Below are 13,323 nucleotides of genomic sequence, written 5' to 3'. Positions count from 1 at the left end.
CTATAGACAGACCAGAATTGATCAATTGGCATATTAGGTTTACTTGAACGGGAAGCAGCGAATTAAGGCAGATTTCGTCTCTGTAGATTTAGGCAGATTTGAGAACTAGTGCATTTGCTGATAGGCAATCCCTCGCAATGATCGGAAACGATAATTTTAAGTAGACAAACTGTGGAAACGGCATCGACCAAAGGATCTGAGAAAACTTGGGAAAGTAGCGTGCAGTAGTGGGAGAAGAGTTACACTAACTTCAAGCAAAAGCTAGACCGAATGGACGAAATGCTGATTTGGCTTGCTAGGATGTATTGGGTCAGTATTCTGACTAAAACTGAGGTTAATTGAACAAAGTTTTTGGAGGATCAAAGTGACCTGTCTAGAGAGAAGTCAATGACTGATGCGATTGACAAATTTCATAAACAAAAACAAGTCGCGACATTTGGTATCAAAAAACTCCAACTAAAAAATCAAGCAATCATTAGGAAATATGTGCTTTAATCAAAGTGAATGACCAATGGAATACAATTCAAGGTGGGTCAGAGATTGGCGGAGGATGCTCGCGTTTGGAAGAAATTGATCACATTGAAACCTTCCAACAGTATATTCGTGATCTGGAGCAGAGGTGGATGCAGAAGGAAAAAGCAAAACGAGATGAAAGGTAGATGGTGGAAGAGTTCTTTGTTGATAGGAACGAGACTCTTGTTGTTTTGCTTGTTCATATTCTAGTTGGAGAGTAGCAACATCAAATCAAGTTTTGGCCTGCTGAGAAGTTTGAATTCCTCTCTACTATTGGAGCTGACAAGGTTGAAGGTATGATACGCCAATTGGAATTAATTTCGATAGCAATAGGGAATGGGTGGATGGCTGGACTTGGTGTTGCAACAAATCATAGAAAAGAAAAGGAAAGTAAGAAAAAAGAACAAGAAAATGCAAAGAATAAACCAGATCATGAAAAAAGAATTTGAATGAAGAAACAAGGCTTAGTTTTAATAAGTTTCTTGGGGACAAGAAACCTCTCAAAGAGGGGGAAATTATCACGACCCCAAGGGCATAAGAGTAATTGTCCTATTGTATATATTTTTTCTTTGTTGTATCTTAGGCATTTGTAGTGTTGTACTTGCAGTTTGTTACTAACTGAAGGGACGTAACAACCTATAAATAGGCTAAAGTAGGAGAGAATGAGATATTGATGAATGATAATTGACTCTATTTCCCTCTCAAATTCTCTCTCCCCTCTATTTCGTTTGAACTCTCCCCCTTTCTTTTGAATCCTTCCCCATTTCTATCTATTTCCCCCTCCATTTTTGTCCTAATTCTCTCTCGAATTCTTCCAATTTCCCATTCAAACCCTAGGTCCCAACAGGGACCAAAATAAGTTACCAAACCTACAAGACAGATACTGACAAAGATGTTATTATCCCTCACCACACTAAATAATGAGGGAAACATCTAGCAACTTGTGACTGCACCAACAAGCCAAAATCAAACCTAACACCACCACAACCCCAAAGCAGATAAAATTAGAGAAAAAAAACCCATATATTCATAATACCCTTCCAACTCTCCATTCTATTAGGTGTATGCACAAAGCCTGACAACCAACTATCCTCTTGAAAGCCATAATTTTTAATGATGACCTTCCTCCAAACACCATCCTTGCCTTCCAGAAACTTAACCACTTCCCCAACATAGCTCTATTAAAAGCTCATTCTTAATACCCGAAGCCCCACTTGACATGGGAAGACACTCTCCCAACTCACAAGATGATACTTCAATTCATCACCCAAATCATACCCCAGAAAATCTAGGTAAATAGCAACAAAAGCAGGAATAGTGAACACAAATATGATATGAGCGGGAATGTTAACAATAGAGTTTTTAAAAAGATACCTTAAATAAATATTGACATGTCCAAGAAGCAAGCTTAGATTCACATGTTTGAATCATCCCTCCCATATAGATTTAGCCTTACAAGGAGACCCCAATATAGTGGCGGATCTTAGTCCCATCCCCCAAACAATTTTTAATCATGTTATTTGGGGAAGGGGAAGACAAAATCTTGGAAATTGGAGTCTCAATCTTACAACCAATTAAAAGTGTAAGTAGTTAAAACTTCAAAACATGTCAAAATTTATAATGGCAAAACCCAAAAGTCTGTTAAATTTTTACAAGAGAAGCCCTTACATCTTGAAACATTTTTTTGTTGGCACTTAATTAGAATTGAACTTCGCCTGGGGATGTTATCCACTGCTGGTCCCAAGCCCGGATAAAGGAACAGGGTTGTGTTAGGTAGCTGACAGCCAACGTAAAACTTAGTCGGATCCAAAACATGAACTCTAGACAAATTATGAAAAATCGTTTGGGCGTGGAAATGCATGGGAGAAGAGGGCATCTCCTAGCTAACGAAATTATTTAACGCGATTCTTAAATCAAAAAAGATGTCAAATGAGTGGAGAAAGAGTACTTTGGTCCCTATATATAAGAACAAAGGAGATGTTCAAAACTGTGAAAATTACAAAGGAATTAAGTTAATAAGTCATACCACGAAACTCTGGGAGAGAGTAATAGAGCAGAGACTCAGAAAAGAAACAGAGGTCTCGGAAAATCAATTTGGTTTCATGCCTGGTAGGTCAATAATGGAAGCCATATACCTATTGAGACGCCTAATGGAAAGGTATCGGGAGCATCAGAAGGACCTACATATGGTGTTTATAGATCTAGAAAAAGCCTATGATAGAGTCCCTAGAGAAGTATTATGGAGGGTTTTAGAGAAGAAATGAGTCCAAATAGCCTATATACAAGCCCTTAAGGACATGTATCATGGTGCAGAGACAAGGGTCAAAACATGCGGAAGGGATAATGAACCGTTTAAAATTACAATAGGATTGCATCAAGGTTCTGCACTAAGTCCCTACTTATTTACTTTAATAATAGATGAACTCACTAAAGATATTCAGACAGAGGTGCCATGGTGTATGCTATTTGCAGACGACATAGTGTTGGTGGATGAAACAAAAGAATGAGTGAACACTAAGCTTGAGTTATGGAGAAACAATTTAGAATCTAAGATATTTAAATTAAGTAGAAAGAAAACATAATATATGGAATGTAAATTTAGCAAGAATGTGAGTGGAGGATGTTATAATAAAATTGGAAGACCAAATCTTACAAAGAAAAGATCATTTTCGATATTTGGGATCAGTGATTCAAAAAGATGGAGAAATTTACGAGGATGTCACACATAGAATTAAGGCAGGTTGGCTAAAATGGAAAAATGCATCGGGGGTGTTATGTGATGGTAAAATCCCATTAAAATTGAAAGGAAAATTCTATAGGACAACTATAAGACCAGTTCTTTTGTACGACTCAGAATGTTGGGCAGTCAAATACCAGCATGAGCAAAAGACGAGCGTAGCGGAGATGAGAATGTTAAGATGGATGTGCGGCCATACAAGAAAAGATAAAATTAGAAATGAAGTTATTCGTAATAAGGTAGAAATAGTGCCAATAGAGGAGAAGATGAGAGAAACTAGACTAAAGATGGTTTGGTCATGTGAAAAAAAAACCAAGAGACGCTCCTGTGAGGAGAGTTGATGAAATGGAACAATTAGTCAAAAAAAGAAGTAGAGACAGACCTAAGAAGACCTTAGGAGAGACATTAAAGTTTGATATGAAGTGTATGGACCTCAATGAAGATATGACAAAAGACAGAAATACATGAAAATCTAGAATTCATGTAGCCGACCCCACATAGTGGGATAAAGGCTGGATATGTTGTTGTTGTTGTTGTTGTACTTAATTAGAATTGACTTTACTTTTGTTTCATATTGAATCTAAATTATCATCCTTGTAAAGCATCTCACAAACTGCTTCAATCACCAAAATAAACATAAAGGGAATAACCCCCCCGGGGAGAATAGGTACTTATGGCCTCTAAAACTATACAAAAAAAAAAACTACAGGAATACAATTAATTCGTCATCATCAATTGACCTTATCCAAACCAAGTTAGTGTTGGTGGCACATCTTTCATAATGTCAACTGACTTCTAAAAGAACAATGTGGCAAAATTTTATGTTGGATTCCCTTCCTAACGCACCCCTCTAGCAAAGAAACAATGAGATAAAGTTCAGACGCCATCTTTACACATACAAGTTTCATGAGATGGCTCAGAATGAAGATAATCGATATGGTTGTGTTTCACCACAAAGTTGATATTGCAAAATCAACTTGTACAACGTAGAACAAAACTTTATAGGAATACCATTAACTAAGAAAGAGAAAAAGGAGACCTTGTTTGGGGGGGGGGGGGAGGAGGGGGAGCTAGATGCAATACTTAATCCAAGATCTCTACTTACTACCAAATACAAAATCCCAAGAAACATTATTATAAGCTTTCTCAAACATCTAATTTACAAATACTGCAATGTTTGTTCTCCTTTAGACAAGTCCACACAATCATTATCAACCAAAGTTGCATCAAGAATTTCCTACCACCCAAGCCTTATACTCCAAGATGACAAAAACAACAGTTATAACAGCACCCAAGAACAACAAACAAGACAAGACCAAAAACATCAACTGCTAATGATTTTAACTCAACTAAACTTTTGGCTAAGCATTCATAAACTTCCTCCTCAATGATATCCTCAGCACACATGCCACCAAATTCATGAGCCAAGCTGAAAACAGCCAACAGAAAATTCAAGATTGCAATTGAAGCTCAAGCACAAGATGATTGAAGAGGAAACAACCTCGAATAAGCTCATAAGTAATCAAAGACTGAGATGTTAAACACAGTTTGGCTCATGTGTGGCCCTAGCAACGTGAAAAATATTAAACTCAAGCAGTAACAGACATCATATCAATGGGATCATACAGGTAATGCCTTTTACCTGTGCAACTCGATCAATCTCTAACAGAAGCAATGCCTTTCGTGTCTCAGGTACTTTGGTGAATAGAATCCTCCTGATCTCTTAGTTCCACATTCAAAATCACAATTTCAAGAAATTATTCAGAAAAGTTTGCATTAATAGGATTATAAAGGTAAAACACAGTTCAATATGCATTACACTTCTGCACGTAAAACTAATAATTTGCACTCTGCATAAAGCATGTGAAAGAGTATAACTGGAATAATATAGAAGATACACGATACCATGCCTCCATACACACACTAAAGAAAGCAAGGGAGAACAACCATTCACTAAAAGGGAAACTGTTTGTTGGCAACAGACTAGCAAGTTTCAGGATATTAACTCATTTCCTCTGGGAGAATTTAACAGAACAGACAGTTATTTTAACATCTATGAAGTTTTCAAATCAATAAAAAAGCCAAGTATTTTTTAAAGACAACAAAAAGAACTCCACACCAGAAGCGCACCAGCCAACAAGATAAAAAACGAAAATCTATTTGAAATAATGGAGGAGGAAAAGGAATTTTCTATCAAAAAATTCCATCATTCAATAAGTTCAAAGGACAGTTCACTGCACAAACCGTAAGAATTTGGTGGGCCTAATGAACAGTATGGATCATAAGTTCATAACCAGATTAGTTTAAACTAGAAAACAGGTACTAGAATGTTTTGCATGAACACAGTAATCAAGCAGCTTCATGTGCTGATATTGACACCATTTAATTTCAGACGATCCGAGTCTTTTGCATTCATAACCATGATAATAAGAATCTGTAAATTCCAAATACATGTTACTAAATGTAAAACTTGCACGAAACTAGCTTTAGTCAGAAGTTCCATTTTCAAATTAACTTCAGTAATGAACATTTTTTTATTTGTGAGTCCAGGGGTGTAAATAGGGCCCCAATTAACCCCATTTACATACTTGTTTTAACAACTTTCAAACAAGCCTTATGCCTATTGAAGCCAGAGCTTCACAATCGGAAAGAAGAAGAACAAGAGATGAAAAAATACCTCAAGAGATGTTATTGAAATGAATGAATAAAATGACAGTCCAATCATTGTGAGAACTAACTGATCCTTATATATACAACAAGTTAAATGAAGTTGCCAAACCGCCTAACTAATCATTACTACAACAACATATCCAGTCTTTATCCCACTATGTGGGGTCGGCTACATGAATTATAGACTTCTATGTGGATTACGCCCCAACAAATAATTTTTCTAGAATTCATATTTGGATCCGACTAGGTTTTATGCTGGCTATCGGCTATCTAACGTAACCCTCATCCTTTATCCGAGCTTGGGACCGGCAGTGGATAACATCCCCTGACGGAGTAATGATGAAATGAAGTTTCAACACCATCTTCATATGGAGAAGTTTATGAGATGGCGGTGAATGAAGATAATTGATATAGTTGTATTCCATCACTTAGTTGACATGGTGAAACCAACAAGTATAATCATTACAACAATTATAACAAATATAATCAGTTGCAACTAAGAGTGCAATTACAGCCTGCAACCGATAGCTTATATCCTTCACATTCCCTCTCAAATCAAGCTCCATAGATTATGCAATAATTGTAGATGGCAGACTTTATGTTATAGCAGTAGAAGGATCAGTGTTAGTGTTAGACATAGGTGACCTCTTGAGACCCAGCTTGATACATAAAAACACAAATTTGTCTGTGGATAACCCTTTTGTAAAACTGTCAGCCACTTGATGAAGTGTAGGCACATGCTGAATATCAACATTTCCATTTTCAACCTTTTCTCGAACAAAATGCACATCAATCTCAATGTGTTTTGTTCTAGAATGGAAAATAGGGTTCTTAGCCATACTTTTAGCTGTTAAGATTATCACCCCAAAGAACTAGAGTTTGAGTATAAGGATAGCCTAACTCTGATAACAGTGATTTTAGCCACAAAATCTTGGTCACACCTTGGGCAACTACCCTATATTCTGCTTCACCTACTGACCTGACAACTACTAATTGTTTTCTGAAACCCCCAAATCAACAAATTGCAGCCAAAGAATACACACAGCCCACTAGTTGATTTCCTGGTCACCTTACACCCTACATGATCAGCATCGATATAGATGGTTAAAGACAGATTCTTAGGTGATGGAGTGAATGCTAGACCAAGATTAACAGTCCCTTTAAGATACTGAAACAATCTTTTACAAACCAACCAAAGTTGTTGCTTAGAAGAAGATAGAAATTGACTTAACTTGTTGACTATAAAGGTTATATCTGGTCGGGTGTAAGTTAGGTATTGAAGAGAACCAACAATAGTTCTGAAGAAAGATGGATCCAAAAATACCTCACCCTCATCTGTCAAGGACATGCCCAAAGTCATAGGTGTGCCACATGGTTTACAATCTTGCATCGATGCCTTTTTCAATAAATCCAGTGTACATTTAGACTATGTAAGATATATACCAGTGGAATTTCGATATGCTTCAAACCCTAGGAAGTAATTAACCGACCCTAGAGTTTTGAGAGCAAAATGTGTGTCCAAATGATGTATGCACCCTTGAAGAGCTAAAGAATCTGAACCAATTACAAGAATATCATCCACATATACCAAAACAAATAGTAGCACATACTTAAGAGGTTCTCTTAATGAAAAGTGAAGCATCATAAACTGCCTTCTTGAAACCCTAATCTTGTAAGGCAAACTTCAACTTTGTGTACCAAGCTCTAGGAGCTTGTTTAAGGCCATAAAGAGACTTTTTCAATATACATACATGGAAATTCTAAATTAACAAATCCATCTAGTTGAGTCATAAAAATTGCTTCATTTAGATCACCATTTAAGAAAGCAATATTTACATCAACTTGTTAAAAGTCCCGACCAAAAGAGACAGCTAAGGAGAATAAAACCCTAATGGTAGGAGCACTTATAACAAGACTAAATGTCTCATCATAATCAATTGCAGGATTTTGAAGAAAACGCTTAGCTACTAGCCGAGCCTTATGCTTAAGAATGGAACCATCAGGATTGTATTTGACTTGAAATACCCACTTGCAGTCAATCAAATTCATTTCAGATGAAAATGGAACCAAATCCCATGTTTTATTTCTTTGAAGCGCTGAATACTTATTATTCATAGCACTAACCCATTTAGAGTCTAAGAAAGCCTCTTGAACAAAATTGGGTTCAAAAGAATTTACTAAGGCATGAGGTGAAGAAACAACCAGATGTTTAGACTTAGATCTGGTAATCATAAGATGAACTGAAGGGGCTGGAACAGTTTTTGATCTAGATGATCGTGGCAAAGGAGGCAGCTGATTAGTGCAGTTAGGTAATGAACAATCTGCATTTGTATTTAGAGGAGAGCCAATAGGTGAAGAATCATTAGGAGTTGAGATAGAGGATTGTGCTACTCGAGAGTTGAAAGAACTACTAGGAAAGGACTGAATAGAATGAAGAACAAAAATAGACTGACCAATGGAACTTAACTGAGGCAGGTGAGTGGAGGAGTCAGAAAACAAGTGAGGAAAGGGAAATTCATCGGCATTAAACTGAACATGTCTTGACACGTATACCCTCCCCGAAGGATGCAAGCACTAATATCCAGCTTGAACATGGCTATAACCAAGAAACACACATTTGGTAGATTGAAATTGAAACTTATGCTTGTTATAAGGTCGAAGAAAAGAAAAACAAGCACATCCAAAGGGTTGCAATTACATGTAATTAGGCTGTTTGTTAAAAAGAATCTCGAATAGAGACTTAAACTTTAGAGTTGATGCTGGTAAGAGATTTATGGTGTAGACAGCAGTTTTAAATGCTTCTATCCAAAACTTTAAGAGCATGTGAGCATGAGCTAACAAGGTAAGACCCATTTCAACTATATGTCTGTGTTTCTGTTCTGCTACACCATTCTGTTGATGTGTATGAGGGCGAGTGAACCGAGGTTGAATCCCACAAGAGGTAAGATAGGGTAGAAACGCCTTAAATTCACCACCATTGTCAATTTGAAGGGCCTTGAGTTTGAATTGGTATTGTAATTCAGCAAATGTATGAAAGGTTTTAAAAACAGATAAGGCACCAGATTTTTGTTTCAATGGATATAACCATGTATATCTAGTGCAAGCATCGACAAAGATTATGTAATACTTATACCCCTCAGTAGAAAGAACTGGAGCAAGACCCCACAAATCTAAATAGACTAATTCTAAGGGAGCCTTTGCAGTAATTTGACACTTTGCAAAGGGAAGTTGATGCATTTTACCTATTTTACAAGAATCACAAAATGATAGATTCAAACTTGAACAAAGAACACCAACTTTATATAATATCAACTGAAGTACACGAGAGGAAGGATGCCCCAACTTAGCATGCCACTGTTAACTAATTTTATGAATATTTGAAGAAACAAGAAAGGAAGACAAATAGGACAAATCTTGTCCTTTACATTTATTTGAAGAAACAACATTTGTAGAACTAGTACTAGCAGCTGGTGTTCTTGACACAACAGAGAAAACAGCTCTAGAATCAACATGATCAAATGCTAGAGTGAGCTGATAAAGACCGTCTTTAAGAATCCCTCAAAGTAGCACTAGTCCTGATCTCTTGTCCTTGAGAAAACAAGAATCAGAGTGAAACTCAGCAATTAAATTGTGATCTTTAGTAAGCTCAGAAACACTAATAAGGTTCTTTTTCATGTTAGGAACAAGAAGAACATTAGGTAACGAAATGAAAGATTTAGGAGTAGTTTTGAGTATACAATTGACTAAGACCCATGTTAGAAATAGAAAGTTTCTTACTGTTGCCAACTGCAACCTTGTCACTACCATTGTAAGGAGAGTGGACAGAAAGAGAGCTAAGGTTAGAAGTAATGTGATTGGTGGCCCTAGAGTCCACAATCCAAGAAGGTTCATTGTGATAAGATGAGGTAGAAGAAAATTGAGAAGTTTCTGAGGGTTGAGGCAAACAGCCATTATAAGTTCCAAGATCAGACCCTAACTCAGTCAAGTAGGCTTCATTAGAACCTATGGAATGAGCTATAAATGACTATGAACCAAATTGCAGCACACCTCCTCCTCTACCAAACTGTGAACCAAAATTTTGAGGAGGAAAATTTCTTTGGAAATTCCGATCAAATCTATGATAGCACCGATCTACGAAATAACCAGGCTTCCCACACAATTGGCAGTATATCCTTCTGCCTGAAAACCTGCCACGTCCTCGTCCTCCTCTAGAATTACCTCATCTAAAGGAACCTCCTCTATTTGAACCTCCTCTACTCAATCCATTCTCATTTCTAGACCATTGAGAGGCTACATTTACATTTACAGATTCAGGACCAAAAATAGATGAGTTAGCTATATCCTTGGCAACAAGCCTTTGTTCATGCATCAATAACAAGTATTGAACCTTTTTCTAAGTTGATTTCATCCATTTGATATGTAACAATACTCACAATTGTTTCATAATCACTGTCCAATCCATTTAATATCGCCATTAGTAACTCTTTGTCATTTAAAGGTTCTCCAATGGCAGCTAGGGCATGTCCTACGGTCTTGATTTTCAGCATGTAATCATTTATCAACAAACAGTGTTCTAAAAATTGGCCTAGGCGCTGCTAAGGCGCTAGGAGGCCGCGATTTTAGCCTAATCGGCCCCTTTAGGTGTCGGCCCGACTAATCGGTGTCGAGCAGCACCTAATCGGCCACAATGGTTGCCTAGCCGCATGGGCTGCCTAGCCCCATGAACGGCATCGGCCGCTTGCTCTCTCTGTTGCGGCGCCTAAGTTGATTTAGGGTTTTTTTCCCCTTACCCATTCTCTCTCTCATCTCGTCATCACCGCTTGCTCTCTCTATTGTCGTCGCCGCCGATTGTCTCTTGTCACTTTCTTTTTCTGTCTCAGCCTCTCTTGTTGCACGCCACCACCGCCTCTTGTGGACAGTGAACTCGCCGCCGCCATCGATGTTGCCATCGTCGCTTGTAAGAGATTTGCTCTCTCTCTCTCGCTCTCTCTCACTGAGTCTCAACCTTTGCTCTCTCTAGTTGCTGTCTCTCGCCCCTTTGGTTCATATATGCACAATATTATATATATAATACAATAATTATATTAATATATAGGTATATCATATATATATGATGTGTTTATAACTTTATATATATATATAAATACAGATAGATTTATATATATATAATTTGTTTATATATATATATGAATATATATATGTATGTATGCGTATTTGGGATAATATAAATTTTATTTAAATAATTTTCTTATGCACCGCCTAGGCACTAGGCCCCAGCCTGGCACTCAACTAGCGCCTAGCACGTTTTAGAACACTGTCAACAAATCATCCTTTCTTATAGATCTAAGTTGTTGTTTCAATTGAAAAGATTTGGCAACAATTTGTTGTGAGTCAAGATTTTCGAGAACACTCCAAACTTCAACAGACGATTCGCAATAAATAACTTGTGCCAAAAATTTCTTTATCAATAGTAGAAAACAACAAGCCTAAAAGTAATTGATCTGACCTTATCCAATTTAGATATTCAAGATTTACAACCTGAGCCTCGTGATCGGAATTTCCTAGATCGTTGATGTACTTCAACAATGTTGGAGACTTGTTGATGTATGGCAGCAAGTCAAATGCTTTGATCGTGGCCAATATCTGAGGTTTCCAAAACAAATAATTACCGGAATCGAGTTTGATTGGAACATAGTTAAAGGATTTTTCTACAGCTGTAAAGTCAAACTGAGACGCCGATGATAACGTAGAAGAGGAGTTAGGTAGAGAGGAGGAGGACGGACTGAAATCATGATTTGAAGCCATTAACGCTAGTCGTTTGGCTCAGATACAATGTAGCAGGAGCTTCAAAATCGGAAAGAAAAAGAACAAGAGATGAAAAAATACCTCGAGAGATGTTATTGAAATGAATGAATAAAATGACAGTCCAATCATTGTGAGAACTGACTGATCCTTATATATACAACAAGTTAAATGAAGCTGCCTAACCGCCTAACTAATCATTACAACAATTATAACAAATATAATCAGCTGCAACTAAGAGCACAATTGCAGCCTGCTACCAACAGCTTATATCCTTCACACCTATATCCCATTTCCATACCTGTTTTAATTCTAAATGCAGTAATTGGGGACCCATTTACATCCCTAATTGTGACGCAGACTTCAAACAAGCAAATCAATCACAAAACAGTTGGCTTTACAGGGTAAGATAGACCCTGATTGAGCTTTAACATAACCTGTTTTGATGAAATTTGTTAACATCACGTATTTCTTTTGCCTCTAATTGCTAGAAGACGCTAATATGCTGCATTTTGGCACATAGGTTTTGAGAAAATTATGTAAGTTCCCTAAAATGGTGAATGTACTGATCTGGACAATCCAAAAGTCATCCTATTTCTTCTCTTAAAAGCTGAATTGGAAAAATCAAATATAGTTAACTAAAATCCAGGAAGAGTTTATTGTTGGTCACAGGAAATGTAAGGGCGGGCTGCAGAAGGCAGCTTTTACTTACTCTTTACTTGGCCAACAATCGCTACTGCACAGTTTTTCTATTTAGTAGGCCCAGTTACTGTAATATCCGCTTATTTTGAGAGAAAAAGAATTTTGATTCCCTCCATGCTGCCTGTTTGTAATTTATCCAACTACAATATTCATCACACTATCAGTCAAATCATTTCTTTCTTCAATTATTACTGCCTCCTCTTTTCTCAAAGTAAGTTCAATTGTAAAGGATCACAAGCAGGCACAAAATAGGTCCATATAGCATATTTCAGATACAGACTTCATATTCACCAATATAATTATTCAAACATAAGGATGTCTATGTTGCCCAACATTTCCAAAGAAGCTGTAGCAACTCCTCTCACAAAAAAGAAAGGACAGAAAGCCAAGTCTATTTCAGAATCAAGCAGAATTTCATATAATTCTGAAGATCAAGTGTTTCCATCAAGAGGCAATTCAGAGAAAGAATATTGGTCAATTTACAAGGGGCAATCAAGGTGTTGATGGCAGTTCCATAGGCAACTCAGGTGAAAAATCTGGGCAGCAGCATATGAATGTAAAGTAATACTTAATACTCATAACATCACACAATCGTTAGCATAGTGTGAATTGCAAGGATTTTTTATTGGCCTTGAATAGTAGCAGCATGGAGCTGTTCTGCTGTTGCAAAACATCACGCTGACATTTTCAAAGAGAATACAACTACAAAAATTTGAAAAAATAAAGGAACAAGAAAAAAGAAACATACAGACGCAAGTACATGAAAGCACTCAAAAGATGAAAACCATTATGGATCCTGAGAAAAAAAATGACATGGAGGCAACACTACTACAAATGGATATAAGAGGCATCCACAAATTGACTTGTATAAGACCATAGAAAAAGTTTGAGGGAGTAGC

General features: G+C 37.0%; 1 protein-coding gene across 4 annotated transcripts in view; it reads right to left on the bottom strand.

The window, feature by feature from the left end:
• The window catches only part of LOC127795604 (vacuolar protein sorting-associated protein 54, chloroplastic), a 74,565-nt gene that overhangs the window by 30,780 nt on the left and 30,462 nt on the right, over positions 1 to 13,323 (bottom strand). For 3 of the 4 annotated variants that reach the window (XM_052327385.1, XM_052327383.1, XM_052327384.1), the window contains one exon: positions 4,893 to 4,972. In XM_052327385.1, the coding sequence (XP_052183345.1) occupies positions 4,893 to 4,972 (80 nt within the window). The remainder of the gene's footprint in view (positions 1 to 4,892; positions 4,973 to 13,323) is intronic. The other variant, XM_052327386.1, reaches the window with a different exon arrangement.

The sequence above is a fragment of the Diospyros lotus genome, chromosome 2 (assembly GCF_014633365.1).
Source record: "Diospyros lotus cultivar Yz01 chromosome 2, ASM1463336v1, whole genome shotgun sequence".
In the NCBI taxonomy this organism is placed as follows: domain Eukaryota; kingdom Viridiplantae; phylum Streptophyta; class Magnoliopsida; order Ericales; family Ebenaceae; genus Diospyros; species Diospyros lotus.
The sequence above is the reverse complement of the archived record's forward strand: the minus strand, read 5'-3'. Positions and strand labels throughout refer to the sequence as shown.